This window comes from Ictidomys tridecemlineatus, chromosome 10 (assembly GCF_052094955.1).
Source record: "Ictidomys tridecemlineatus isolate mIctTri1 chromosome 10, mIctTri1.hap1, whole genome shotgun sequence".
NCBI lineage: Eukaryota > Metazoa > Chordata > Mammalia > Rodentia > Sciuridae > Ictidomys > Ictidomys tridecemlineatus.
The window spans coordinates 133,177,062-133,203,890 of NC_135486.1; the positions used below are offsets into that span (position 1 = coordinate 133,177,062).

A 26,829-nucleotide genomic window follows, 5' to 3' on the forward strand; every position below is an offset into this window, starting at 1 on the left:
GAGTGACACTGAGGCACCCCAAGATAGAGGGCCAGGAGGGGACGCCCCCTTCTGCACCCAGCCCCTGCCCACGGCAGGGGCTCCGCCTGCCGTGGGTGGAAGGTCACCTGGATGGCCGGGAGGGAGCCGCTGTGGCATATAGCAGGTAGAGGCCAGGAGGCTGCTGGACACCTGCGGTGCTCCTACTGCAGACCCTCTGGCCCTGGATGTCAGGGGAGCTGAGGTTGCGGAAGGTCGGGGGGACCACAGTGGTCATCAGGAGAACGCCCTGAGCTGGGCCCACAGCCACTCAGGACTCACAGAAAGCCCCTAGGGGATCTGGACCTGAGTCCGCGCAGGCGTCCCCTTGGTGAGGTGTGCGGGAGGCAGAGGCGGCCCAAGGGGCTCAGGGGTGAAAACACAGGGTCACGGCAAGGACCTTAGCTGTCATTTCACACTGACGTGATGACCAGGGGTGGAGCTGGGCAGAGGAGAGGGTGGGTGGGCAGAGCCTAGATCATGGAGTCCCTGGGGACCAGAGCTTGGCTCCTGTCCATAGGAAGCCACGGGGTGGGGGAGTTAAGCCGAGTTGGTTGCGGTCAGGTGGATGTTCTAGAACAAACAAGGGACTGAGGTGGGGAGGCAGGTGGGGAGGGAGAGGTGGGGGCAGGGATGGAGGTGACGACGGGGGAGTCTGGAGGCAGGAGCTAGAGGATGGGTGACGGAGGGAGTGAGGGAGGGAGGAGCTAGGGAGGAGAAGCCCATTTTCCAGCCACAGACGCTGGCACCCTGAGGACAAGGAGGCCAGGGGACGCACCGGCCCAGAGAGGGGGCGCTACATTGTACAGCTTCTGCCGAGCCTCGTCTGTGCCTCTGTCTTACCCCACGCTCTGCAGGGGGGTCAGCCAGGCCTGCGCCTGGCCCAGGGTCACTGTCCTCTTTTGCCCCCGCAGTCGGGCAAGCTGGACGCGTTCCTGGTGCTGGAGCAGCTGCGGTGCAACGGCGTGCTGGAGGGCATCCGCATCTGCCGCCAGGGCTTCCCCAACAGGATCGTCTTCCAGGAGTTCCGCCAGCGGTGAGCCCCGGGGGGCGGGCCAGGGGGCACCACGGGCAGCTGGGCTGGACAGAGGAGTGACGGGAGGCACTGGGCGACTTCTGCTCTGTTTCCAGCTACGAGATCCTGGCAGCGAACGCCATTCCCAAGGGCTTCATGGACGGCAAGCAGGCCTGCATCCTCATGGTGAGCCCCCGCCCCCCCCCAGCCCCCGCCTCGCCCAGCTTGGGGGACCCCGGCCCAGGTGACAGTGGGCTCCTCTCCTTCCCTGGCAGATCAAAGCCCTGGAGCTTGACCCCAACCTGTACAGGATCGGGCAGAGCAAGATCTTCTTCCGCACGGGGGTCCTGGCCCACCTGGAGGAGGAGCGAGACCTCAAGATCACCGACGTCATCATAGCCTTTCAGGCCATGTGTCGCGGCTACCTGGCCAGGAAGTAAGGACGCGCCCTGTGCCCCGAGGTCCCCAAACAGGCCGACATGCTGACAGGGAGGGCGTCCTGGCCCCGTGTCGCGGGTCCCTGATCTTTCAGAGGCCACCTGTTTTAAGTCTTTCCTGGAGAACAGCAGCTTTTGGTGGAGGGGAAGAAAGGGCCCCTCAGGCAGAGCCCAGGGAGGGAAGACAGAAGTCCACGTTCTCTGGACGTGAGACCCGCGCTCTCATCCCAGCCCCCACTGACGTCCTGATCAACCGTGGGCAGGTCACAGTGCCTCTCTGAGCCTTGGGCTTCTCCAGGGGGATATGAATGTGGTCGCCCTACCTCGTGGAGCTGGCCACGAGGAGTCGGTGAGAGGACTCCTGAGCAGGCTCACAGCAGTGGCCGGTGGTCAGTGTAGAAATGTTGGGGTATGATAATCTGGAGGACGTTTGGCCCTACCAATATTCCCCAAGGCCAAGTGCCATTCAAAAGGCAGGACGCTGGAAGTCCTGGTGCGCTCTGCGCCATGAAGCATGGGACCAGGTGAGGCTCAGGTGCCCCTAGGACAGGCCCAGGCCCAGGAGCTTCAGGGGCTGGTGGAGCCGCTCTGTCCAGAGCGAGCGTCGTCATGGGGTGTAGACCCACCTCATCTGCAGAGCCCTGAGGGGGTCAGGCTGATGCACTGTCACTGGACCCCAGACGGCAAAGGCCAGCTCTGGGAGCCCTTGGTCCAGCAGTAGACCTAACTTGCGAAGTTCAGTAGCTAAATTCCCTGTTGCCAGCTCCCCAGCTCCGGAAAAACTGGGGCAGTTTAATTCTTAAAACCTGTGCCCATCGAGATGGACCCTCTCCCTGTCCTGTGGTCCCCTTCCCTGTCCTGTGGTCTCCCTCCCTGTCCCGTGGTCCCCCTCCCTGCCCCATGGTCCCTCACACGCAGTAGCCCTTAAAGGAGGCGTGCGGAGGTGGTGTCGAGGGCTGAGGTGTCTAAGGTACAACCAGGGAAAGGGCAGGTTGGTCAGGACAGGTGGTGGCCCTGGGGAGTGACCGTCCACAGCGATGCTGTGGCACAGGTTCGACTTCTGGGGTGTGGGGATCCCAGCTGTGAGTCCAGGGCATCCTGTGGGTCTCCCTTGCGCCCTGAGAAAGGCGCTCGGATCCCCTGGGGGGCTAAGCCGGGGCAGTCGGCGGAAGCTCGGAGGCTCTGGGCTGGAGAGGACGGTGCAGGGCGTGTGGACCACGGGACGTGGGCTCCTCACGGCCCCTGCTCCTCCACCCCCAGGGCCTTCGCCAAGCGGCAGCAGCAGCTGACGGCCATGAAGGTGATCCAGAGGAACTGCGCCGCCTACCTCAAGCTGCGCAACTGGCAGTGGTGGCGGCTCTTCACCAAGGCGAGTGCGGGGCCCCCGGGCCCCCCCCGTGGAGCCCACACCCGCCGGCCGCTGGCTCTCCACCTAGAGGGCCTCCCCGGGCCTGTGGGTGACGGCCACCACCTCCATGCAGACCCAGGGCGTCCCAGCACCCGGGACCCCTCACCTGGGCCTGTGTAGCCCGCCCGCTCCCCCCTGGCCCTGGGAGATGCTGGTCTCGGGTCTGAGTTTCGTCAGGATGCGAGGTCAAGGGCGTGCTCCAGTGTTGGGCCGCCTCTGGGGACTGGCCCTCTGCATCAGCATGGTGACCGGGAGAGCACACAGTCGCCCGTACCCACGGTTACGTCTTTTCTCGTGGCGAGTGGACCCAAGGCCTCTGGCCACAGCTGGCTCCAAGAGCGCCACCTGCAGTGTGCCCGCCACACAATGCCATGCCCAGCTGGGTGGACCTGCTGCCCCTGGGGCCTGGCACACGCTAGGTGGTGGGGAGGCAGCTGTGGACAGGCCTCACGGCCCCTGGCCTTGGGAAATGACCCGCTGACGGTGGGACCCGTCAATAAACAGTCATAGAAACAAGGAGATAAAGGCGACTGTCATGGTCAGCCAGGGCCCCAGGGCCAAGCTGGGGCTTAAAAACAAGCCCATGAACTACGCTGGGGGAGCCGCTTCTTGGACACGTCCATCCCCATTGACCCGCCTTCTGACAAACTATCCCAAGAAAACCACATTCAATCAAATCAGGTCTCCCTGGGCCTACTGACAGCAGCGGCATGTCAATGTCCAGCCCTTGGCACAGGGACGTGTTCACCCCTCAATGGAAACATTTTCAACTAAAACAATGGCCATCTAAAAATAACTTCGTAAGCACGATGACCAGCCTGGGCTGAGGAGGAGCCCGTGATCTCGGGTCCTAAGGCAGACGTGAAGCGAGGCAGGACGCACGCGAGTCTGTTTTTAAACATAGGAAACAGTCCAGGCAGGGAATATAAGCAATGCTGGCCGTGGCCTTGACCAGGAGGCCGGAGGCAAGGGCCCCTGCCTTCCCCCAGCCCCAGCAGGAGTCCCCTTTCAGGACAGGTCTGAGGCAGGGAGCAGGAGACTGCAGCACTGCTGGATAGTCCCTCTACCTGGCCAATGGAGGGGGGTGTCCCGGTCTTCTGTGATGGTCAGTACCGTCCACCAGTGTGACAACCAATGGTGACTGCAGACACACCCAGTGTCCCCTGGATGGGGGTTGGGGGCAAAAGCATCTGTAGTTAGAAGTGTCCATCTGACGCGAGCCTGGGCCGGGGTGTGCGCAGGTGAAGCCGCTGCTCCAGGTGACGCGGCAGGAGGAGGAGATGCAGGCCAAGGAGGACGAGCTGCAGAAGACCAAGGAGCGGCAGCAGAAGGCCGAGAGCGAGCTCAAGGAGCTGGAGCAGAAGCACTCGCAGGTGGGCGGGTGGCCGCAGGGAGCCCCGGAGCCCGCCAGGCCAGGCGCAGGTGGGCTCACGGCCACCTCCTCCCCCGGCAGCTGGCCGAAGAGAAGAACCTGCTGCAGGAGCAGCTGCAGGCGGAGACGGAGCTGTACGCGGAGGCCGAGGAGATGCGGGTCCGGCTGGCTGCCAAGAAGCAGGAGCTGGAGGAGATCCTGCACGAGATGGAGGCCCGCCTGGAGGAGGAGGAGGACCGCAGCCAGCAGCTGCAGGCTGAGAGGAAGAAGATGGCCCAGCAGATGCTGGTAAGGGGCCCCGGAGCTGCCCACGGGGAGCGGCATATCGCCTCACCCTCATTGCCAGCGTCTGTGTCATGCGTCCCCACTGGACAGGTGAAGAGAGTTGGGGTTTGACCACTCTGACCTCCCGATCTCCTTAAATGACCACACTGACCGCTGTCCTGTCTTGATGCACACCCTCTTTCTTTGGATAGCAACCCTGTGTGATGGGCAGCTGTGTTTGTCAGCTGCGGCTATGTAACAAAACGGCCCGAACGCAGCATCTTGGCATAATAAGTACTCATCCCACACAGGAATCTGGGGCTGGCTTAGCGGGATGGTTCTGGTACAGGGTCTCCTGAGAGGTCACCATCAAGACGTCAGCCAGGGCCACAGTTATTGGAAAGCTTGACTGGGCTGGAGGAGCCACTCTGAGTGGCCCATGCAGGTGGCTGTTAGCAGGCAGCCTCAGTTCCTCAGGATGGGGGCCTCTTCCAGGGCTGCTGGGTGTCCTCTTGAGATGGTGACCGGCTCACCCCAGGAGGAGGATCGGGAAAGAGTGCACAGCCTCGTCTCTGGGGCTACATCCTCTCGCCTCCTCCCGACTTTTTCTGCCACAATCGGGTCATTAACGCCCAGCCTACACCCAAGGGGGGGACCCGGCTCCACCTCTTGGAGGGGTAAGACCCAGGGGCGGTGGGCCTGCTTCACACCTGGCCCCTGCTGTCCCCACTTTGCAGTCGAGGAGACGGAGGCTCCACTGCGGAAGGCCACTGACCCCAGACTCTAGCCGCCTCCTCGTAGGAGGCCGAGAGTGCCGGACATGACCGTTGGGGCCTGTGTAGCCCTAAGCTCCACTGTCCCCGGGGGACTCTGTCCTGAGCCCGCTGTGCTTCCTATCCCTGCCCCACAAGGACCTGGAGGAGCAGCTGGAGGAGGAGGAGGCGGCCAGGCAGAAGCTGCAGCTCGAGAAGGTCACGGCCGAGGCCAAGATCAAGAAGCTGGAGGACGACATCCTGGTCATGGACGACCAGAACAACAAGCTGTCCAAGGTGAGGGGCGGCCTCTGCGTGGCCACGGGGCTGCCCGGGGGCGGGGGCTGGGAGAGCCCATGAGCTCTGCCACCTGGAGGCACCGCCATCCTGGTCAGTGACACCTCCCCAGTCGCCCTGAGGGGGGTGTCCTGTGTCCTGGAGCCGGGGATCCCCCTCAGGCTGGGGACCCTTGGGGAACCTCCACCAGTGGACAGCAGCCTGCCTTTGGCTACAATGTGGGGCGTTCTTTTGGATGTTTATATGGAAATTACCAAAAGAAAGATGCAGATCGTGGAGGAAAACAGAGTCGACACTGTCTCTCTTCCGGCCCCCAAAGGAGCGGAAACTCCTGGAGGAGAGAATCAGCGACCTGACCACGAATCTAGCGGAGGAGGAGGAGAAGGCCAAGAACCTCACCAAGCTGAAGAACAAGCACGAGTCCATGATCTCAGAACTGGAAGGTGGGCCGCCGCCTCGGGCTCCCGGGGACAGGAGGGAGGTCCGGAGTCTGAGGTCCCCAGGAGCTTGGCCTGACCCTGCTGTGCTGCTGTGCGGTCGGGGGGATGTGTGGGCCCCCGGGTGGGCCCCATCCTGAGCGCCCTCTGTGGCTGCAGTGCGGCTGAAGAAGGAGGAGAAGAGCCGGCAGGAGCTGGAGAAGCTGAAGCGGAAGCTGGAGGGCGACGCCAGCGACTTCCACGAGCAGATCGCCGACCTGCAGGCGCAGATCGCGGAGCTCAAGATGCAGCTGGCCAAGAAGGAGGAGGAGCTGCAGGCGGCCCTGGCCAGGTAGCGGACGGCGCAGGGCCGAGGCCATGTGTGCAGTGTCCGGGGGCCGCCGGCCATCTGTAGCGGCCACCTTGGTCCAGGTGCCCCAGGCCCTTAGCACAGATGGGGTTTTGCGGCCAGGCCTCTGCTCTCAGCCTCCCAGCTCACCTGGGACTGTCTTCTCCCCCCTCCAAGCCCAGCCTTCCTTTGTAGCCTCCCTGTTCCCATGCTGTCGGGGTGCACTCTCTGGATGCCCGGGCGTTTCTCATCCACACCCCAGTTCTGCATTCCATCGCTCACTGAGTCCGTTTCACAGCACGTCTAAAGCTAGGGTGACCTTCCTGTCCCCCAGGTCCCTCTTTTTGTGAATGCCAGGCTCCTCCGCAGCTGTTGCCCACCCTCTTCTTCCCTCCCACAGCAGGCAGCAGCCCCCCCACACACACTCTGCCTATCCTTGGAGAGGTGCTCCCATCCGTCCCCCCCTTTGTCCCCTTTGCCTGGCTCCACATGGGAGTATTGCAGCGGTGACAGGTGACAGTGGCTTCCCTGCACGTGCTGAGCTGAGCTCCCTTCCAGTGGGTCCCCGTCAGGTGCGCTGCTCTCCTCTCACGAGGGAGGAAGAGGCCAGGCCTCATCCCGTGAGGATCGACTCCTAACTCCAGCGCCAGCTCGGCTCCTTCTCTTCCAGCTTCTGCCCCACCGTGCTGGGGTGACCCATGACAACCACCTGGGGCAGGAACATGCTCCGGGGCTTGGCTGGCTTACGGGGAAAGGCAGGTTCTTCCTACCTGGCCTCCGGAGCCCGCCCCCTCCAGTCTGTCCCCCCAGACCCGGCCCTTCTGCTTTTGTTGGTGCCGGTTCAGATCTAAGTGGGCACCTGTCCCTGGCCAGAGCCCTCTTCCTCCTGGTCCTCCCCCCATGTCCTTCTGTGACACCCTCCTGCACTCTGCCTCTGAGTCCCCTCCTCTGCCCTCCTGGGTCTTTGCTCCCAGCCTCAGCCAGGTAGGTGGGGGCTGGGGGCTCGGGCCTGGTTCGGAGCTGGCACTCCCTGCTCCAGCACCCGGAGGACAAATAAGTGTCCACTGTGCAGAAAGCCGCTGCGAGGCGCCTGCCGTGGACGGACCTGCTTTGTGTGCGCACAGCCTGGCCTCTCATCCCACATGACTCCCTGAGCCCTGTGTCCTGGGGAGGTGCAGAAGGTGTCTCGGCTGGTCCCAGAACAGAGGTCCTGGCTGCGCAGGGACCCTGGGGTCTTGACCGCCACCCCCGCCATCCCTTGCAGGCTGGATGACGAAATCGCCCAGAAGAACAACGCCCTGAAGAAGATCCGGGAGCTGGAGGGCCACATCTCCGACCTCCAGGAGGACCTGGACTCGGAGCGAGCGGCCAGGAACAAGGCCGAGAAGCAGAAGCGGGACCTGGGCGAGGAGCTGGAGGCCCTGAAGACGGAGCTGGAGGACACGCTGGACAGCACGGCCGCCCAGCAGGAGCTCAGGTGACAGGACGCCACCCAGCCACAGTCCTTGGCCCCAGGACCCTGGGGAGGGGAAGGAAAGGCTACAGGCCAGTCCTGGCGCCCAGGAGTCCTCAGCCCCTAGACCTTGACCTTCCTGGCCACGTTCTGCTGTGACTGGCGGAAGCTCGATGGGGTCTGGTCTTATTTCCCATCCACAAAGAATGACTCTCAATTAGAGACGATTTCAAAACTACAGAAAAGTGGTCACGCACGCACGCCGAGTCCCATCACGGTTAACGGTGCTCCGCGAGGGTTGCCCCGGGCGCCGCTCGGTGCGGCTCGGGCGTTTATTCATTCAACATGCACACGCCTGCTTCCTGGGCAACCCGTGGGCAGGGCGGTGCCAACATTGAACACCTGAGGCCCACTGCCCGCGCTCCGGGCTTTGTGCTGCACTGCTCGCCTGCCCTGAGAGGCCAGCACGATGTCCTGTGGCCTTGTCACCAGGCAACAGATGGAAAAGCCCAGTGCTTTTGGTGAAAATGCAGGCTCAAGGCCAGGCCAGCTTCAGATTCTGTCACACCGTGCTGTGACACCACGGGCCAGCGGCTCACTCTTAGTTTTTTCACCTGTGAGATGCATATAACACACCTGCTTCTTAGGGCTGCTTGGAGGACCAGATGATGTGTATTAAAAACTGAGCCAGGTGTGGGGGGGTACACACCTGTAATCCCAGTGACCTGGGAGCCTGAGCCAAGAGGATCGCAAAATCAAGACGGCCTGGGCAACTGGGCGAGACCCCGTCTCAAAACAAAAAAAGTGAAAAGGGCTGGGATGGATCTCGGTAGTAGAGCACCCTGGGTTCACTCCCCGATCCCCACACACACACACTGCCCCTACCCTCTCTATTGAGCACTTAATATATGCCAGGCCCTGAGCATACGTTAAGTGCTTAATAAGTAAGAGCTGGCATTAACACTCGTGGCAACGTGGCAGTTCCCAGATACTCTTTCAATATTATTTGGCAGTTGGTCTTTCAGCCTTGAGGGAGGTTCTGGGCAGGTAATGTGCTCCCCATTTGGGCAGCTGAGGAAATTCCAGGTTCAGAGACATTAGGTGAAGCACTCGAGGGCACACAGCAATGAAGGGTGGCAACGGGACTCCAGCTCCGGGTGCTGCAGAGCTCGTCCCCTGCTGGAGGGAAGCCCGCCTCCTCCCCGTTGCCACCTACTGTGTTCTTCCTGCCAAGGGCCAAGCGGGAGCAGGAGGTGACGGTGCTGAAGAAGGCCCTGGACGAGGAGGCCCGCTCCCACGAGGCCCAGGTCCAGGAGATGAGGCAGAAGCACACGCAGGCGGTGGAGGAGCTCACGGAGCAGCTGGAGCAGTTCAAGAGGGTACGTCGCCAGGCTCCGCGCCACCCGGGCCCGCAGGGTCGCAGCCTCAAACCATGACGGGTCTGAGTGTCCCGCGTCCAAAACCTTCAAGTCTGAAACGCCCCAAACCCAAACGTTCTGGGAGTCAACGTGAGGCCACAGGTGGAAGATTCCATGCCCGGGCTCATGGGATGGGTGACACCAAACACAGGCTCACTGAGGACACTGTCTGAAATTCCCCCGGGGTCATGTGGATAAAGGGTACACGAAACATAGATGGGTTCCGTGTGTGGGCTCAGGCCCCATCTATCCAAATGCAAACATTCCACAATCAGAAATCCTACACTTCTGGGCCCAAGCATTTTGGATAAGGGACACTCCATCTGTATGTGTTGGCGTCTACGTGAAGACAAATAACGAGTGATGAGATTCTAACGATAGCTGCGGCGCCTCGCATTTACGAAGTGCCTCCCGCATGTTGTCCTTTCACCTTTACAACCACCCTATGAGGTGGGTCAGTGTCCGTTACTATAACAAATACCCAGGTGGCCAACTTACAAAGAGAAAAGGTTTGTTTGGCTCAGTGTGTTGGAGGCTGCAGTCCACGGGTCTGTTGGTCTACTGCTGGGGTGAGGCAGCTCACCACGGGGCCCCAGGGCAGGGGCGAAACCCTCAGCTCGTGGTCAGGAAGCGAAAGAGCAAAGAGGGGGTCAGAGTCCATAGTTCCCTTCAGGGCCACACCCCAGTCACCTGCAGACCCTTCACTAAGGCCCACTCCTGATAAGCCTGGGGTTAGGGCTGGTTTTTGGAGGAAGGCAAGACCCTCTGCACCCATTTGACAAAGCGGTGGGCTGTGTGAGCAGCGCTGGTTTAGGTCTTCAAAACAGGAGCTGGAAATCCAGACTTTCATATAAAATTTATTTAAACCTTGGTAACTCCTCCCTTTTGGAAGTCCTGAATGGGGCAGTGGACGTGACTGCAGGTTGGAGGTGGCTGTGGGACCCCCGTGGGCCAGCTCCACGGCTTAGGACACAGCATCCCCCAGCCTCCCTGGTGACTCTGCGCTCCCCTTGCCCCATGCTCCGTGATGGCACGGTCCGGGGCCCTCCTGGGGAGCGGGGAGGAGGCGGCCTCTCACCTCCCGGCCCCCGCAGGCCAAGGCCAACCTGGACAAGAGCAAGCAGACGCTGGAGAAGGAGAACGCGGACCTGGCCGGCGAGCTGCGGGTGCTGGGCCAGGCGAAGCAGGAGCTGGAGCACAGGAAGAAGAAGCTGGAGGGGCAGGTGCAGGAGCTGCAGTCCAAGTGCAGCGACGGCGAGCGGGCGCGGGCCGAGCTCAACGACAAGGCCCACAAGCTGCAGGTGAGCGGCGCCGCAGGCCAAGGCAGGCCTGGCCAGCCACCACGGTCCCTCCAGTGACACTGCCCCTGGGAGGGACAGCTCCCTGCTCAGCTCAGCCGATGGGCGTGCATTGGCATCTGCTCTGGGCCAAGCACGGTGCTTGATCCCGAGACTCGAGATCAAGGAAGATGACAGACACTGTCCCTGCCCAGTACGCTCCAGCCTGGTGGGGTGGGAGGACACCAGCGATCACACAGATGGAGCTGGAAGGGGAGGCACGCAATGGAGTAAGTGGCAAGAAGGCTGGGCCAGGCCTCCCTCAGGAGACTGTGAAATGACCCGTAGAAGTCTGCTAGGCAGAGGGACGGCATGCACAAAGGCCCTGTGGTAAGTGGAGAAGCAGAGGAGAGGCACAGTACAGAGAAGGAGGCTGTGGCTGGATGACACAGGGCCTGCAGGGACATTCAATGGATGTTGTTATTCCAAGCGATGGGAAGCCATTGAAGGGCACGAAGCTGACAAATGGCTCGGCCCGTCTTGGGTTTTAATTAGCTTTGAAGACACACTGAGCCCGAATTTCCATTTTTCATGACCGGCCAGAAACTAGATGGATATTTAATGTACTAAGGCCTGGGCCAGGGCAGCACGGGTTTCTTTCCCCACCTGCATTTGAGAGCAGGGCTCTTGATATCCTAATACGAGCGAGGTCCTGGAAGATTAGCGTCAAGGTCAGTCACAGCCTCGCTGTAAACGGGAAGAGGCAGGCGCACACCTCCAGAGGCCCTGCTCAGGGACAGCAGGCCCTTCACCTTTAGGGTGTCTTTGGTTGTAGCTAAAAGAGCTAACAGAAGGAGAGGGTGGGGACGGTCACGTGTCCTCCACAGTCTCCTCCCCCGCTCTAGGGAGCACCTCTCAGCCCTGGACCTTGGGGCCTGCTTCACCCTTGCCAACTTGGGCAGGGGACCAGGGCCCAGTCGGGAGGTTAGAGTCCAACAGACTCTAGAACCACAGTCTAGGGACAGGGACTTAGAGACAGTCACCCAGACCCTGCAGATGTTTTCTCAGTGGACGCCATGAGTCGGTCGCATCCTGTGAGGGTGCGTGACATGGTGTTCTAGAGCCCCACTAACCAGTCTCCTGCCACCGCAGAATGAGGTGGAGAGTGTCACCAGCATGCTCAATGAGGCAGAGGGCAAGGCCATCAAGCTAGCCAAGGACGTGGCATCCCTGGGGTCGCAGCTCCAGGACACCCAGGTGAGTGCCCCGCTGCATCGTCCGGGGGACAGGGGTGTGGCCCTCCTGGGTGGGTCCTGGGACCTCCGTGCGTGCTTTCCGTAGGAGCTGCTGCAGGAGGAGACCCGGCAGAAGCTCAGTGTGTCCACCAAGCTGCGCCAGCTGGAGGGTGAGAGGGACAGCCTCCAAGACCAGCTGGACGAGGAGATGGAGGCCAAGCAGAACCTGGAGCGCCACATCTCCACCCTGAACATCCAGGTGGGCGCCCGGGGCTCCTCCCTGGCCGAGCCTGGCGTGGCCCCGCTCCCCAGGGCCGCTCTCCTCTCACCCCGGCCGGGCGCTGCCGTTTCAGCTTTCCGACTCCAAGAAGAAGCTCCAGGACTTCGCCAGCACCGTGGAAGCCATGGAGGAGGGGAAGAGGCGGCTCCAGAAGGAGCTCGAGGGCCTCACCCAGCAGTACGAGGAGAAGGCGGCCGCTCACGACAAACTGGAGAAGACCCGGAGCCGGCTTCAGCAGGAGCTGGACGACCTGGTGGTGGACTTGGACAACCAGCGGCAGCTGGTGTCCAACCTGGAAAAGAAGCAGAAGAAGTTTGATCAGGTAGGGGCGGGTCCCCACACTCGGTCTTGGACGCTGGGGACCTCCATCCCATCCTCACTTCTAGAAGGCACAAAAGGCTCTCTCACCTCACCGGGGGTGACCATGACACATAAGGGTACCAGTACCATGAGGGCCATTTGTGGGGCACCCAGTGAGGATCCCATTTATACTCCGGTACCACCTGTCCCACCAACTGCATCATGGGAAATTTCACACACCACCAAGTGGCAAGATTGGCGCAGCGAATACCTGTACAGAACACTGTACAGCCATGCAGCGCTCACGTGTCCCCACGCACGCTGCGCGCACTCGTTCAACTCCTAAGGTTTTACTACATACTTAGAAGGATGAATCATATCTATCCATCATCTTTGGGCACATCTCAAAGCAAATTAGACATCTGTATACGCCTCCCTCAACAGCACAGTGATTATATATTAGAGTTCATTTTAAAAAGTAACTTTGCTTCTTTTGAAGTACAGTGTACCAATAAGGCAACGTACAAATCTGAAGTTTACAAAGTTCTCATAAAGGCACCCACCTGTGAGCCAAACCTCTGAACACCAACTTTTACGATGTTACCTATAATTATTACATAGAGCCCAGTTTGCAGGTGACTGGGAGTTAGTTATCGTAAAAACAAATTTGGGGATTGTACCACTGGGGCCAACTGCCAGAGGGGTGCTTGGCTTCTATGCAACATCCCGATTCTTCCCTGTCCCAGGGAACCTGGAGGGATCAGCTTGCTTTTTCTGTTGGCCATCACCTATGGTGCAGGGTCATTGTGTTGACTGTGCTGTCTGGAGGTCCTGGTCACTGACTTTGGGTGTTATAGATGGTAATGCCCAAACAGCAGATGAACGGGCCTCAGTGTCACCCTGGCCTCCGTAGCTGGGATGTTCTGCCCACGTGGGCAGCTGATCTAGAAGTAGAAAGTCCATTATGAACGACTTCCACTGAAACCTGAATGACTCACCCCCGCAGCTGGGTACATTCAGTGGGCCACCTGGCTCCTGGCTTAGAGCTGGGCTCACTGAAGCTGCACCCCAGCTACACCATGGTGGGGACCGGGCGCCCATGAGCCTTCTCTTGTGTTGCAGTTGTTAGCCGAGGAGAAGAACATCTCTTCCAAATATGCCGACGAGAGGGACCGGGCCGAGGCAGAAGCCAGGGAGAAGGAAACCAAGGCCTTGTCTCTGGCCCGGGCCCTCGAGGAAGCCCTGGAAGCCAAAGAGGAGCTTGAGAGAACCAACAAAATGCTCAAAGCCGAGATGGAAGACCTGGTCAGCTCCAAGGACGACGTAGGCAAGAATGTAAGTGGCTCGTGGCTGTCGCCTGTCCCCACGTTGATCCGCCATTGGGACTGGAAGGCGGTCCTCGGGGTGGTGCATGGAGTGGGGAGCTGGGGCCGAGCTCTCAGCGGGCATCTGGGTCCCTGGTCGTGCATCCTGCGGGGGGCCAGGGACACACTCTGGACTGAGGCGCTGGGCTCTTCGGAGGTGTAGCCTCACTGCAGTGGGGGGGTCGCCTGGCAGGTCCATGAGCTGGAGAAGTCCAAGCGCGCCCTGGAGACCCAGATGGAGGAGATGAAGATGCAGCTGGAGGAGCTGGAGGACGAGCTGCAGGCCACAGAGGATGCCAAGCTGCGGCTGGAGGTCAACATGCAGGCGCTCAAGGGCCAGTTCGAGCGGGACCTCCAAGCCCGGGATGAGCAGAACGAGGAGAAGCGGCGCCAGCTGCAGCGGCAGGTGAGCCCCGTCGCAGGGAGGGCAGGACGGGGAGTGGGCAGCCTGTTGAGCCCCTGCCGTCACCTGGACGGGCCTCCGGGCACTGTCTTCCCATTGGCAACCTGGGCAGTGGTGGTGCTGGGAAGGGGCTGCGGCACGGGGGAGCACAGGGCATCCCCAAGTGGGTAGGTGGCATCCTGCAGGGACAGCCTCACCACGCTGCTCCCTCCTCGTTCAGCTTCACGAATACGAGACGGAACTGGAAGACGAGCGGAAGCAGCGCGCCCTGGCAGCCGCCGCCAAGAAGAAGCTGGAAGGGGACCTGAAGGACCTGGAGCTGCAGGCCGACTCGGCCATCAAGGGACGGGAGGAAGCCATCAAGCAGCTTCGAAAACTGCAGGTGGGTGACACGCAGAGTGAAGGGCACGGGTGGGGGGGAAGGGGGCCCTTGACAGGTATTGGCCACCGCTCAGCTCACACCAGGCGCTCGGCTCCTCGGGACAGCACAGTGCCCTGAGGATGAGGGCAGGGCCATGCCCCACGGACCCCTCTGAGGCCAACTGCGCTAGGTCCAAGGGCCTGGCTTGGAGAGGTGAGTAAGGACCTCTGGGCCTGTGCTTCTGTTGCTTACCCAGGCTCAGATGAAGGACTTCCAGAGAGAGCTGGAAGACGCCCGCACCTCCAGAGACGAGATCTTTGCCACAGCCAAAGAGAATGAGAAGAAGGCCAAGAGCTTAGAGGCCGACCTCATGCAGCTCCAGGAGGTAGCGTCCCCTCCTGGATGGCAGGCAGGGCCACCCCGGGCCTGTGTGCCCTGGGACCTCCTTCCCTTGCCCCACACCTCCCCGTGCATGGGCCCCCATAGCAAGAGCACAGGAAGAGGAATTCTCGCTCCTGCTGTCTGGGGCCTCCCTGAGCTCAGGGGGAGAACGTGGCACTTCAGGAGACTGGGGAGAGCTGGGGGACGGGAGCACAGGGGATGTGTAGTGGGGGCGTCCTGGAGACAGCCCCTTTCCTCCCTGCTGTCCTGCAGGATCTGGCAGCAGCCGAGAGGGCCCGCAAGCAGGCAGACCTGGAGAAGGAAGAGCTGGCCGAGGAGCTGGCCAGCAGCGTGTCGGGCAGGTAGGGGGCTGGGGGGAGGAGGGAATGGCTCTCAGGAGGTGACGACAGCGCTCACCTGAGCTTCCCAGGGGACAGACCCACTGTCAAGGGCTCCCTCAGCTTTTCCACGGCCCAGTCCTTTCACTCTGTGCCCGCCTGGTCCCTCATTCCTGGACGAGGCTCCTACTCCTCTGAGCCTCGCCGTCCTCCGAGCATGAGGACAAGCCGGGAGGGGTGCAGGCCCACGGAGGCTGTTTCCCCTCAGGAACACCCTGCAGGACGAGAAGCGGCGCCTGGAAGCTCGGATCGCCCAGCTGGAGGAGGAGCTGGAGGAGGAGCAGGGCAACATGGAGGCCATGAGCGACCGGGTCCGCAAGGCCACCCAGCAGGTAGGTGACGCCAGGTTCAGGCTGAGGGCGCAAGTCCCCAGGCAGGGAAAGTCAGTACAGAAGGCTCGCAGGAGCTGGCCTGGCCCTCCCCCGCCGCCAGGCGAGCTGTGTCATGAAGCCAGGGAGGACAACGTTAGGCCCCCGGGCTCAGGCCACATCAGGGCACAGGGGTGCTGCAGCGGGGCGAGGACCCCCAGGCTGAGGCCCCCCACAAGAGAGCACCTTGCCTTGGATCGCGGCTGTAACCAGGTCCAAGTCTTGTCCAGGTTCAGGGCCACATCACAGGCCTGCTGTGGCTGCCCAGGGAGAGCCAAGCTGAGAACAGGGACCAAGGGATCGTCCCTCCTCCAGCGGGTCCTGCCAGCGCCCACCTGCTGTCCCCGTGACACTCAGCACCAGCCTGTAGGGTCTCCCTCGTTGACCAGCACCTGTCCACTAGAGGGAGCAGCCTGGCCGAGGACCCTGGTGTCCTTGTGCGGAACCAAGGCTTAGCATCTGCTTTAAAACATGCTGGGCTCCCCTGTGGGCTGGTGCTCCAAACAGGACCAGAGGACGGAAGGGAGGGCTGTCACTCAGCCCGGGTGGAATGGAGTGCGTCTGGAGGTGGCTCCAGAGCTGAGCCCCAGTGTGGGGGCATCTCAACATACACCCTCCCTCCTGAGCCTTTCCCCCCATCACCCCCCAGGCCGAGCAGCTCAACAACGAGCTGGCCACGGAGCGCAGCGCGGCCCAGAAGAATGAGAGCGCGCGGCAGCAGCTGGAGCGGCAGAACAAGGAGCTCCGCAGCAAGCTGCAGGAGATGGAGGGGGCAGTCAAGTCCAAGTTCAAGTCCACCATCGCCTCACTGGAGGCCAAGATCGCACAGCTGGAGGAGCAGGTGGAGCAGGAGGCCAGGTATGAAGGGACCACCCCAGCTCACCTGCTGTGGCCAGTGGGGGACACTGGGGCGGTCAGGTAGCCTCTGAGCATGGAATGGAAACACTAAGTGCTGTGCCTGTACCAGGCCCAGAGCAGGCACTTCACACACATAGGATCACGATGGCCCTGGGGACATTAGCCACCTTCCTGGCTAATGCAGGGAGATGATGTCATCAGCCATGTAGCTTCTCCTAACTCTGGGCCAACTCAGGCACATGGTCACAGCGCCTCTGTGACGAACAGGTTTCAAGGATTCTGACCTTTCAACCCACCCGTTTACCGTGCGTAGTTCCTGGGGTTCTGTCTCGGCAGACGTGTAAGATGGTCATCTCTTTGACACCAGGGGTGCTCCACTGAGCCACATCCCCGGCCCTCTTTTGAGACAGGGTCTTGATAAATTGCTGGGATTACAGGCGTGAGCCACCACCCCCAGCGCCACTGTCCATGTTCTAGAATGTTTCCATCACCCAAAAGGAACCCCAGCCCTCTAGCCTTCACCCCAGGTACCTGCTAATCCAATCAGGCCCTGGTCCCCTCATACAAATGCACATAGTCTCCTGCCTGGCCACCACCTCCTCCAAGGGAGGTGACTCCAGGTGAGCGCTGGCTCCCCCCCCTCCTTGGCCAGTCAGTCCTGTCATCAGGTGCTGCTTCAGGGCCTAGGGCAAAGTGCCCGCGGAGGGCGTGACGCTGCACGCAGGACACTGCCTGAGTCTGCTCCCTCCCCACGGTGCAGAGAGAAGCAGGCGGTGGCCAAGTCGCTGAAGCAGAAGGACAAGAAGCTGAAGGAGGTCCTGCTGCAGGTGGAGGATGAGCGCAAGATGGCGGAGCAGTACAAAGAGCAGGTAGCCTTGCGCCAGCCCCCGTCCCAGGACCCCTGGGCCCCCCGAGCGGCCTGACCCTGCGCCTCGCCCCCGACAGGCGGAGAAAGGAAACGCCAGAGTCAAGCAGCTCAAGAGGCAGCTGGAGGAGGCGGAGGAGGAGTCCCAGCGCGTGAACGCCAACCGCAGGAAGCTGCAGCGGGAGCTGGATGAGGCCACAGAGAGCAACGAGGCCATGGGCCGTGAGGTGTCCGCGCTCAAGAGCAAGCTCAGGTGAGAGGCCCTGAGGGCCACAGGACACCCACGAGGGCCAGGCACTGAGGCTGCCCAGAGCAGAGCAGGTGCCCGTGGGAGTGCCCATCTTCTTCAGAGCCTGCGTCCACGGCCAGAGGAGGCACAGCTCCCGAAACTGCCTCCTCCCTGGGCCTCCTCCGCACCTGCGTCCTGCCTCGGCGCTGACTTTCTGCACTGGACCCTTCTCTGCTGGGCTCCTCCCCGCACCATGGCAACCAGCTGTCTCCAGAGGGCGCTGGGGTGCAGTCATGCTCCGTGAGAGCCTCTGCACACCCCTGTCCTCAGGGCCACCTCCACTCAGAGGCCTTGGCTCAGGGTACCCGGCTCTCTCCCACGCCACTTGTGCTCTGAGCTTTCAGCACCCAGGTCAGCTCCGGCACCTTCCCCATCCTGCCAGTCGCCCGAGCCTCCTGGTTTGGCCACAAGACATCTTGTGGGTCAGGGCCACCTGGGCCTAGCTGTCGCCCTGGGGTCTTCACGCATTCACAGCCCCCGCACAACCCGCCCTCCTGCCTTTTCCACAGCTGCAGCGCAAAGGGGCCCAAGGAAAGCACCGTCCCCACTGCGTGCTCCGACCCCCACACTTGCCCCCTCACACAACCCCCACCCATGGCCTGCCTTCCTGTTTCACTAAAAACAGAAAGACCCTGAGACCACCCCCAGCTTCCCCCTCTGCCCACCTGTGCTCATTCCCTCCACCTTTCCTCCACTTCTGGGCCTAACTGCCCGGCCCCCGCCCAGGCCAGCCCAGGCCCCCTTAAACTCGACCCGCATTTGCTCAGGTGCCCTGACGTCTCACCTTGCCCTGCTGCAGAGCTTCCCTCTGGTTAGCAGCCGGAGAAAACCAAGTCCCACTTCTGCCACCCGTTACCACGACACTCCCTGTGGACACACACTCCCTGGTGGCCCTGCGTCTTTCCCAGGGCCTGGCCAGGGCTGCCTCCAGCCCTCACCCACCTGTGGGACAGCGCAGGCATTGGGGGCAAGAGGAGTGATGAGCTTTTTCTCGTGGGCTTCCCAGGCCCCACCCTCCCCTGCCTGCCCCCTCTCAGAACTTGCCAGCCACGAGGCGGCCTGGGCCATCTCGGTTCTCATCTCTTGCTGCCCACGGTGATCGCAGCTGGTCTTGTCTCTTGGGAATTTCCATCTTCAGCTGATAACTTTGTATCCAGTTCCCCTTGAACTCCCCCCTCAGCTGTCCTGAGGGCCGTTCCTGCGCAGCCCCTGCAGTGGGAAACCCACCCCTCACTCAGACTGCTCACCGTGGGGTCGTGGTTCCCCTCTCCCCTACCTCCTACACCGCCCTGTCGGAACAGTCACCGTCCCCCTCGTCTAGATCACAGGCTCCCGCTGCAGTCACCCAGGGACCTCCTGCTCCCACTGATCCTGACTTCCCAACACAGCAGCCCAGGGATCCGGCTACATGAAGCTGGAACCCCTCCCAGCTGTCCTCAGCCACTACCCCCCTTACAGTGTCTGATCCCACTGACCCCCGTGACCTCTGCCAGTAGGTGACCCTCACCTTCACACACGGCCTTGGGGACTTTGCAGTGGCTGCCTCCTCCCTGGTCCTTACCCAGCCTCACTGCTTTCCCAGCTCCTTGGTCATCTTGTGTCCATCTCCTGGGCTGCAGGCCCATGAGCAGAGTTTCACCTGCTCCTCCCCAGGACAGCATTGGGCACCCAGGAAACCTCCAGTCACTGAGTCCTAAAGCGTGTCTCTCCAACTTCTATTCTGAGGCCCCGTTGTCATTCACCTGAGCCTCTTGCCACCTGCATTACTGCTGTTTGAAAGTAGCCATTTTAAACATTCACCTATTTGCAACTAAAACTGGCCACCCCCGTATTCCTAACCAGCATCACCATCCTAACAGGTCACAAAGCTAAACCCAGTGAAGTCGAAGCAGTTGTGGTCACCCTGAAGGCCGCCTCTTGGCTACAAGGAGTAACACACACGAGCAGCAGCCTTGAGCAGTGCGGGGGGCCGCCCTTCTCCCTGCAGTTCAGCTAGTCCAGGGCAGGCCCAGGAGCACCCACACATGAGACAAGGGGCGGGGGCAGGGCGCCAAGGCTTCAAGGAGGCCCCAGTCCCTGCAAGATGAGGGCTTGTGGGTCTCGGTTAGATGGAACAGAATCTAGACCCAACTTTCTGGGTGGAGCAGGGGCTTGGAAGCAGGGTCCAGGGGGTCAGTGGAGGAGAGCTGTGCTCCCACAACGTCCCCCCTGACACCCAGATTATGCCATGGAGAAGCTAGGCTGAGCCAGGGGCACACAGCCACTCCTGGCTTGTCTCTGCTCCTTTCTGGGGGGCTCAGTGATTCTTTGAGCCTGGGCAGAACCCCCGGCGCTAACCCTTCTTGGGTAGGACCGGCCAGTTTGCACACACAATAGGCCACCTCTGCCCAGTCTCGGGGGAGGGGGAGTAAACACATACTCGGGCCCTAGGTCCCTTTGTGCCAGTGGCAAGCCCCACCAGCTCCTTGGCGAACAAGGAATTTCAGAGCAATGTTTCATCAGGTAAATCTTCACACCAGCCCTCGGTAGCCTGACCCAACACTGACATTGCCACAGTGCCGGCCACCTCTGACCCCAACTGCACAGCCTCCCTTCTGCCTGAATAGGTGTGCAGTGACAGATTCGCTGGCAGTCCCCAAATACAGCGCTGCAGGACAGAAGTTTTCCAACTTAAAACACTGCTAGTGCTTGAGGTCCACTCTGTCCCAGAGCTCCAGCTGCCTCTGCAGGTTGAAGCTCGTGCCTTTAGTGACCGTAACCCTCTCAACCTGGCTCCTTCCTGCTAACCACTGGGGACTCTCTCTCTCTTTTCAGAGGGGCCCCCCCACAGGAAGCCTCGCAGTGACCACCAGGTATCAAGCCTCTGGCTGCAGCCCCTGTGTGTTCTGCTGTGTCCTTCCTGCCCGTGTCTCACCCCCTACACACACCCCCTGCCTTTTTTAAGTCCTGGCCAATTTCTGTGGGATTCCTACAAAACCTGAAAGTTCGGGTAACTTAGTGTCCCTTATGAAGCCCGAGGGCCTCAGGCCAAGTGGACCTCCCCTCCGGGGTGGCTTTCCTTCCTCCCCAGCAGTGCTTTGGTAGTGACATGGCACATCTGAGTCCCAGGGGGTTCTGAGAGACTGTGCTTACGTTGCTTGGGTTCCTCTTACCTGGGCGCTGACCCTTGCACAGTGACCACACCCCACTAAGTGAACAGGACGTGAGGCTCCGGGTCTGGCCCTGGAGAATGGAAGTAGCTTGAATTGGTCACACAGCAGGAGTGACAAAGCACAGTTCCTGGTGACCATGGCCCGGACTTGTCCCTCACAATTCAGCTTTCACAAACATGTACGAAGGGCACAGCGCTCGCTGCCACGTCCTGCAGGGCTTCATGTGGCTGCCACCTGTACCTTTGGCACACGGGGTGGGACCCAGCCCTAGAAGCCTCACAGGCGCGAGTTCAAGGCCCTGGGGACGGACGCCCAGACCTGAGGAGCACGGGGGCCCTGCTTCTCTGGGATTTTGACTTCTCCACACTGAGGTTGGACAGTAGGGGCCCAAGTCCTCTTCTCGCCCCACTGAGAGGCCAGGCAGGCCCCAGCTGGTGTCCCCCTTTTCTTGTGGAAAATCTCAGCTTTGCTATGGCCACTGCATACTTAAAGCTCAGTGAGGCCCTGCCAAGAGCTTCCGAGTGGGACCCCCTGTTAGCAGGAAGTGGGGTCCCTGCAGGTAGCTGGGGGGTCTGCTCTGGGGAGGCTCTTAGCTAAGCTCTCCAGGACGAGGAGACCCCTACTTCCTGCGATAGAGTTGTCTAGGGCTTGAAGCCAAGTCCCGGGGCAGGGATCTGCTTCCAAGATGGAGGATCCCGACTCCTCCTGTAGCCCAGACTCCCCCCTCCCAGGCACGAGGGGACCCTAGCCAGGTCAGACACCATTTCCCAGGCTGGTCCACGGGGCTCGGAGCAGGGAAGCCCCAGAGCAGCAGCACCGGAGAGACCAATGGCCATCTCTCCACCCTGGTCTTCAGGACCTTCTCTTGCTAAAGAGGAACTGGGGTCGGAGAGGTCACGTTCAGAGAGGGTGCACAGTGCATCCTCTAACGTGGCTGGAGGTCTAGAAGCTTCCTCTGAAGCTGTCCTCGGAGGCTTTAGTTGGCCGGGGCTCTGATCGCTCACCTCGGGGACCCCACCCTCAGACCCCAGAAGGCTGATGTTGGGATTCCCCACTCCGCGATCACCAACCTTGCTTACGCACTCCCCCAAGCCTCACCTGGGTCCGTTGGCCCCTGGCCTAGAGAATGGGTAAGGGCTCAGCCTCGTGGCCACTCCGTCCAGCCTGTCTGCGCCGAGCAGGTCTTTGGTTATCAAAAGCCTGCTTTCTGAGAGGTCCTAAAATGAGGTAAGGCCTGTTCTGCAACCCAGGTCAGACAGGTGGTGGGCCTGCACACTCGAGGTTTCTGTCACCAGCAACGGTTCACTGCAGGTGGCAGACGTCCCCCTCCCCCCAAAGCCTCTTCACACAAGCAGTCCTCCTTGGGAAACCAGCGTGGGCCTGGAGCATGACTCGGGTGCATGACTCGGGCACACGGCAGGCCCAGGGAAGAGGGGACAGGAGGGGTCCTGCCCACTGGGGCTCAAGGCCACCTTGGACTAACTGCTTCTCTACAAATGTTCGTTGAGCACCTCTCTTGTGCCCTGCATGGTGTATACCACACACCGTCCCCCTGTGGGGACTCAACCAGGAGTCTCCACTCCAGCAGGGCACCGTCTTGCTCTGCAGCCAGGGGGCGCCCCTCTGCACCTCGACTTGTTTCCTTCTCACTGTCCTTGGTGTCCACTTCTAAAACCGTTCAGTGGACACCCAACATCCCCATTTTTCTTTCGGAAGTACAGAGGGTGGCAGGTGGAGGGGGACTCGGCATGGTCCCCTCCTTCCCAGCTGCCCTCCTGGGCCTGGATAACAACAAGGGGACTCACTACCCACCCCGCCTTTTACCCCTCTCCTCCTATCCAAGTTCAAGACCACAGTGGACCAGAGCCCTGGGGTCACCAAATGACCAGGCTCGATGGCTTTAAAGCAGATCATCTCTCTCTGAAAAGAATCTCCTGACCCCCTCTCAGCTGCGAATGGTAACTGAGCAGACCCCAGACTCAGCTGCTGCCCTGAGCCTGGCGGCGGGGTCTCGTTGTGTCCAGGCCCAGTGCTTGGTCTCTGCCCCTGATGAACACCTCTTCCGACCTCGAGAGGATGCCTCTACTACAGAGAAACGTTTCTTGTTACAATCCACAGGCGGGGAAACGAGACCTCGTTTGTTCCTGCCAGGAGGTCTGGAGGCCGCAGGGTCATAGAAAACGCAGACGGATCCGAGGAGGAGCTGGACGCCCGCGATGCAGACTTCAACGGAACCAAGGCCAGTGAATAAACTCAGAGTTCTGCACGAGGGCCGCAGGGGGATCGCCAGACCTACCACCGACCAGCAGACTCTGAGCCCTTCCCAGCGTCAGACTCGCCACACCCCACAACCACCAGGGAAGAAAGCTCCCCCTGCCATCGGGGTGTGGATTTGGCCTTTAGGACCCCAGGAGAAAAGCCCCAGACGAGACATAGGAACGGCCCCCACATCGCTGGACCGGGCCAGTGTCGAGTTTTAAGAAAAGCCACAGTGACCGGTCACCAGCGCCTTTGTTCACATGAAATGGGGAGAAAGTTGCCGTCCCGGGCGGCCCTGCCCCCCACCCTGTCTGCTCCCAGCTCCACCCCAACCTGCGGACCCCTCCACCTTCCGGAGTCCAGCCTTGTTTGAGAATTCTCCCCCCCTCCTGGCGGCCACACTTGACACAGTTCACCACCAGCCCCGTGCCTTCCATAGCCACGTGAAGCCAACACTGTACCTTGACTGTACTGCCACTATCACCAATAAAAGGTTATAAATCACGAGAACAGGGTCGGCTTTTCTGTTGAACATCAGTTTGGTTTTTTTTACAGAGCAGAGAAATGGGGCAGGGGCAGCCTCACTCAATCCTCAGAGACCCAACAGGGTGGTAACTCCCCAAAAAATGGGGACACCGAGGCCTAGGGAGGAGAGACCGGTGGCCCCAGGTCCCATGGCTGGCAAGAGGCAGCGAGATGCAGTGTGAGGCCATCTGAGGAGGGAGGTGGCCCGGGGTCCAGGAGGGCTCTGTCCCTGCCCTTGACCAGGACCGGGGAGACCATCCTCACTGATCAGAACTCACGAGAGCCTACTGGTTGTGCATCCTTGATCCAAACCCCCAAATCCTTTTCAGCACCAGCATGGCAACAGAAGTAGAAGCTCCAAGCGTGACCCCAGGTGAGGTCCCAGGCACAACGCGGGCGCCTGGGAGCACCACCTTCAGGCTGTGTGGAAGGCCTATGTGGAACATGGTGTTTGGGGTTTTTTTGGTAGACATGGATCCATCCCCAACATACCTCATTTCTATCTGCAAATATCCCAATTTTTTTAAAGACCAACATCCAAAACACTTCTGGTCCCAAGCATCTTGAATAGGGGACGTTCATCCGTCGTATGGCAAATACAAGATTTCTTTGATGTTTTTAAAGTTGACTATAAGGGGCTGGGGATGTGGCTCAAGCGGTAGTGCGCTCGCCTGGCATGCGTGCGGCCCAGGTTCGATCCTCGGCACCACATACCAACAAAGATGTTGTGTCCGCCGAGAACTAGAAAATAAATAATAAAAATTCTCTCTCTCACTCTCCTCTCTCACTCTCTCTTTAAAAAAAAATAAAAAAAAAAATTAAAAAATAAATAAATAAATAAATAAAAAATAAAGTTGACTATAAGACTGTCCTCTGCCCATCAGGGGAGTAGTTGACCGTCTCAGTAAATATCTTAGCCTCTGTGGCTCCGGGCTCTGTCGCACAGTTTTTTTTAACCCTTAAAAGCATCAAGACCTTCTTGGCAGGTTGGTCCTACAAAGCCCAGGGCCCTTCCCTTCTTCCAGTGCTTCAGGCACGTCTTGCAAAACTTCTCTCACACCAACGGTACCACAGACCGACACAGGGGAGAGAGGCGAGGACAGGAACCCGGAACCTCAGCAGCACACTGGGTCCCAACACCCTTGAAGGGGGGCCCAAGTGTCGCCCAGCATCCCCAGCAGGCTGACCTGCAGGGAAATTTTTAAAAAGCAGATTTTTTTTTTTCATATTTTGTGACTTGGTTTAAAAAAAAAAAAAAGTTTTCACAAGCTCACAAGCCAACGTGGAGGCAGATACCACGAGGCACGAACCAGCTGCACATGGGTCCCTCTTGATTTTATTGTTCTTTTAAAAAATAAAAATCCATCTTTCACTGACACAGGTTAGGATGCTTTCGGGGACAAAGTCCAGCACGGAGGCCGAATCCCCTGAACCCGGGCAGCTCTCGAGAAGCCGTCCTCATCCCACGGTGATTCGGCTGGGCAGGAAAGCGGGCCACCAGGCTGGGCGGGCTCCCGTGGCTGGGTGCGCCTTCCACCCATGTCCGAAGGCAGGTGTGCAGCGCGGCCAGCAGAGCAGACTCGGATCCCACGGCGGGTCTCCTCCCACCACAGGCCCACCGCGACCTCGAGCTCCTTTCTCATTGGAAGGCCACCCTGGTTACCTTATGATGATCCCATATTTCCAAGTCCTGTTCTCAGGGCTGTGTCACTGCGGTCACTCCACCCCAAGGTCCCAATGCAGATGTCCACACGGGGGCAGAGGACTCGGGAAGACCAGGATGAGCATTTACAGAGGACAGACTTCCCACTGACCCCAACCCACCTGAGAATGACTCTGAAAGTCGTCTAACCTCCGCGAGAGGCAGGCGACCGCCCCAGAGGCACAGGACACGGTTTGAAAAGGCACATGTGTCCTCCGTTCTCACTCCTGGACGCAGGCTCAGGGCCGATTTCAGGGCACTGTGAGGCCCGGGAGGGTCTGTCCTGAAGACAGCTCCAGGGGACAGGGCCGGGGAAGCGAGCCCAGGGAGTGCAGCGCCCCGTGGGGGAACCCAAACACAAGAAGCACCGCTCAGGGCCACGGGGACTCGGGCACCGACATGGGGCGCCTCATCACCCACAGTCTCACACTTCTCAGGGGCCCACTTTGTCCCTGCCTCTGGGATGTGCACACTGACAGTGACGCTAGGGACAGAGACATCATTTCATGGGGATGACACCGGGGCCCCAGGTGACAGCCTTGGTCCTTGGTTTGGGCCACGCAGCACCAGCAAACCACGGTGACTGCTGGCTCCCGTTTCTCAAACTGACACCAAAAGCCTACTGGGCAGGGGACGGGGCGACGCACCCTCCGGCGGGCTCCAGCTCTGGGCTCCTAGAACAACAGCTTGACCACCCCCGGGGCGGGCGGCGGCGGCGAGGAGGACCGTGAGGGCGGCTTCCCGAGGTCCAGACGTTTTCCCAACCTTCAGACAGAGCAAGCCAGAGTCAGATGACAGGACAGAGGTGACACGGCGGCTAACAGGGGCCTAGAAGGACCTAAGAATGCCAAGAGAGGGAGCACGTCTCACGGGGTCTCGATATTCCCTCCTGTGACATGAAGGACAGACACTGGCCACCTGGCTGTGTCCTCAAGCCCTCTCTCAGAAGACGCCTGAAAACACCTGCTTCCCACCTGTCGATTAAGTTGTGTGTGTGTGTGTGGGGGGGGCACTGGGACCTGAACCCAGGGCTTGCATCCCATAAGCTAAAACTCCAGCCCCCAAATTTAAAATGTGCAGAAGTAAAAATTAAATTTTAAAACAAAATCTGTGCAGGGCGCAGTTTTGCACGCCTGTCATCCCAGTGGCTCAGGAGGCTGAGGCAAGAGGATTGAGAGTTCAAAAACAGCCTCAGCAACGGTGCGGCGCTAAGCAACTCAATGAGACCCTGTCTCTAAATACAAAATAGGGCTGGGGGTGTGGCTCAATGGTCAAGTGCCCCTGAGTTCAATGCCCAGTACCCACCGCCCCTGCCAGCCCCCTCCCCGAAAAACAAATCTGCTTCTAGATGTCCAAGTGCACGCCACAGAAACCCACTGGGCTTCCTGCCAGGTGCCTGCCACCTGTCGGGTTCATATGGGGAGGACCAGGTTTACATCCAGGAGGACGGTGGTGCCTCCTGGGAAACTCCTGTGTCTGGAGGTGGCCCTGGTTTTCTTCAGGCAAGAAAATCTGTGAGGCTGCTGGGGTCAGACTGGGCCTCTCACCAGGACTCTAGCCTGGCCAGAGCGCAGTCAGTCCCTTCAGATTCCTGAAGGTGCTGCAGGCTTAGA

At 60.4% G+C, this 26,829-nt stretch overlaps 2 protein-coding genes across 14 annotated transcripts in view; one reads left to right on the forward strand and one right to left on the reverse strand.

The window, feature by feature from the left end:
• The window catches only part of Myh11 (myosin heavy chain 11), a 90,303-nt gene extending 66,804 nt beyond the window's left edge, over positions 1-23,499 (forward strand). For 4 of the 6 annotated variants that reach the window (XM_013357878.4, XM_021725421.3, XM_005323695.5 and 1 more), the window contains 25 exons: positions 933-1,054; positions 1,150-1,219; positions 1,309-1,469; positions 2,731-2,839; positions 4,120-4,251; positions 4,332-4,538; positions 5,426-5,563; positions 5,883-6,006; positions 6,160-6,331; positions 7,593-7,805; positions 9,016-9,160; positions 10,294-10,500; positions 11,629-11,733; positions 11,818-11,970; positions 12,065-12,313; positions 13,414-13,626; positions 13,849-14,061; positions 14,279-14,440; positions 14,676-14,804; positions 15,074-15,162; positions 15,407-15,530; positions 16,216-16,424; positions 17,185-17,293; positions 17,370-17,542; positions 22,849-23,499. In XM_013357878.4, coding sequence (XP_013213332.1) covers positions 933-1,054; positions 1,150-1,219; positions 1,309-1,469; positions 2,731-2,839; positions 4,120-4,251; positions 4,332-4,538; positions 5,426-5,563; positions 5,883-6,006; positions 6,160-6,331; positions 7,593-7,805; positions 9,016-9,160; positions 10,294-10,500; positions 11,629-11,733; positions 11,818-11,970; positions 12,065-12,313; positions 13,414-13,626; positions 13,849-14,061; positions 14,279-14,440; positions 14,676-14,804; positions 15,074-15,162; positions 15,407-15,530; positions 16,216-16,424; positions 17,185-17,293; positions 17,370-17,542; positions 22,849-22,981 — 3,861 coding nt within the window. In that variant the 3' untranslated portion in view covers positions 22,982-23,499. Of the gene's footprint in view, positions 1-932; positions 1,055-1,149; positions 1,220-1,308; positions 1,470-2,730; positions 2,840-4,119; positions 4,252-4,331; positions 4,539-5,425; positions 5,564-5,882; positions 6,007-6,159; positions 6,332-7,592; positions 7,806-9,015; positions 9,161-10,293; positions 10,501-11,628; positions 11,734-11,817; positions 11,971-12,064; positions 12,314-13,413; positions 13,627-13,848; positions 14,062-14,278; positions 14,441-14,675; positions 14,805-15,073; positions 15,163-15,406; positions 15,531-16,215; positions 16,425-17,184; positions 17,294-17,369; positions 17,543-20,392; positions 20,431-22,848 lie in introns of all 6 variants that reach the window. The other 2 variants (XM_040278333.2, XM_021725422.3) reach the window with 1 other exon arrangement.
• The window catches only part of Nde1 (nudE neurodevelopment protein 1), a 42,623-nt gene continuing 25,830 nt past the window's right edge, over positions 10,037-26,829 (reverse strand). For 3 of the 8 annotated variants that reach the window (XR_005730916.2, XR_013427045.1, XR_005730917.2), the window contains exons 9-10: positions 13,290-15,413; positions 10,037-12,283 (exon numbers count right to left, since the gene is read on the reverse strand). Coding sequence is in view for 4 of the 8 variants with exons in the window: in XM_078024312.1 (XP_077880438.1) it covers positions 18,655-18,787 (133 nt within the window). In the remaining 4 variants the exon portion in view is untranslated. Of the gene's footprint in view, positions 12,284-13,079; positions 13,236-13,289; positions 15,414-16,885; positions 18,521-18,622; positions 18,788-23,509; positions 24,256-24,834; positions 25,982-26,829 lie in introns of those variants that run through there. The other 5 variants (XR_013427044.1, XM_021725423.3, XM_078024312.1 and 2 more) reach the window with 5 other exon arrangements.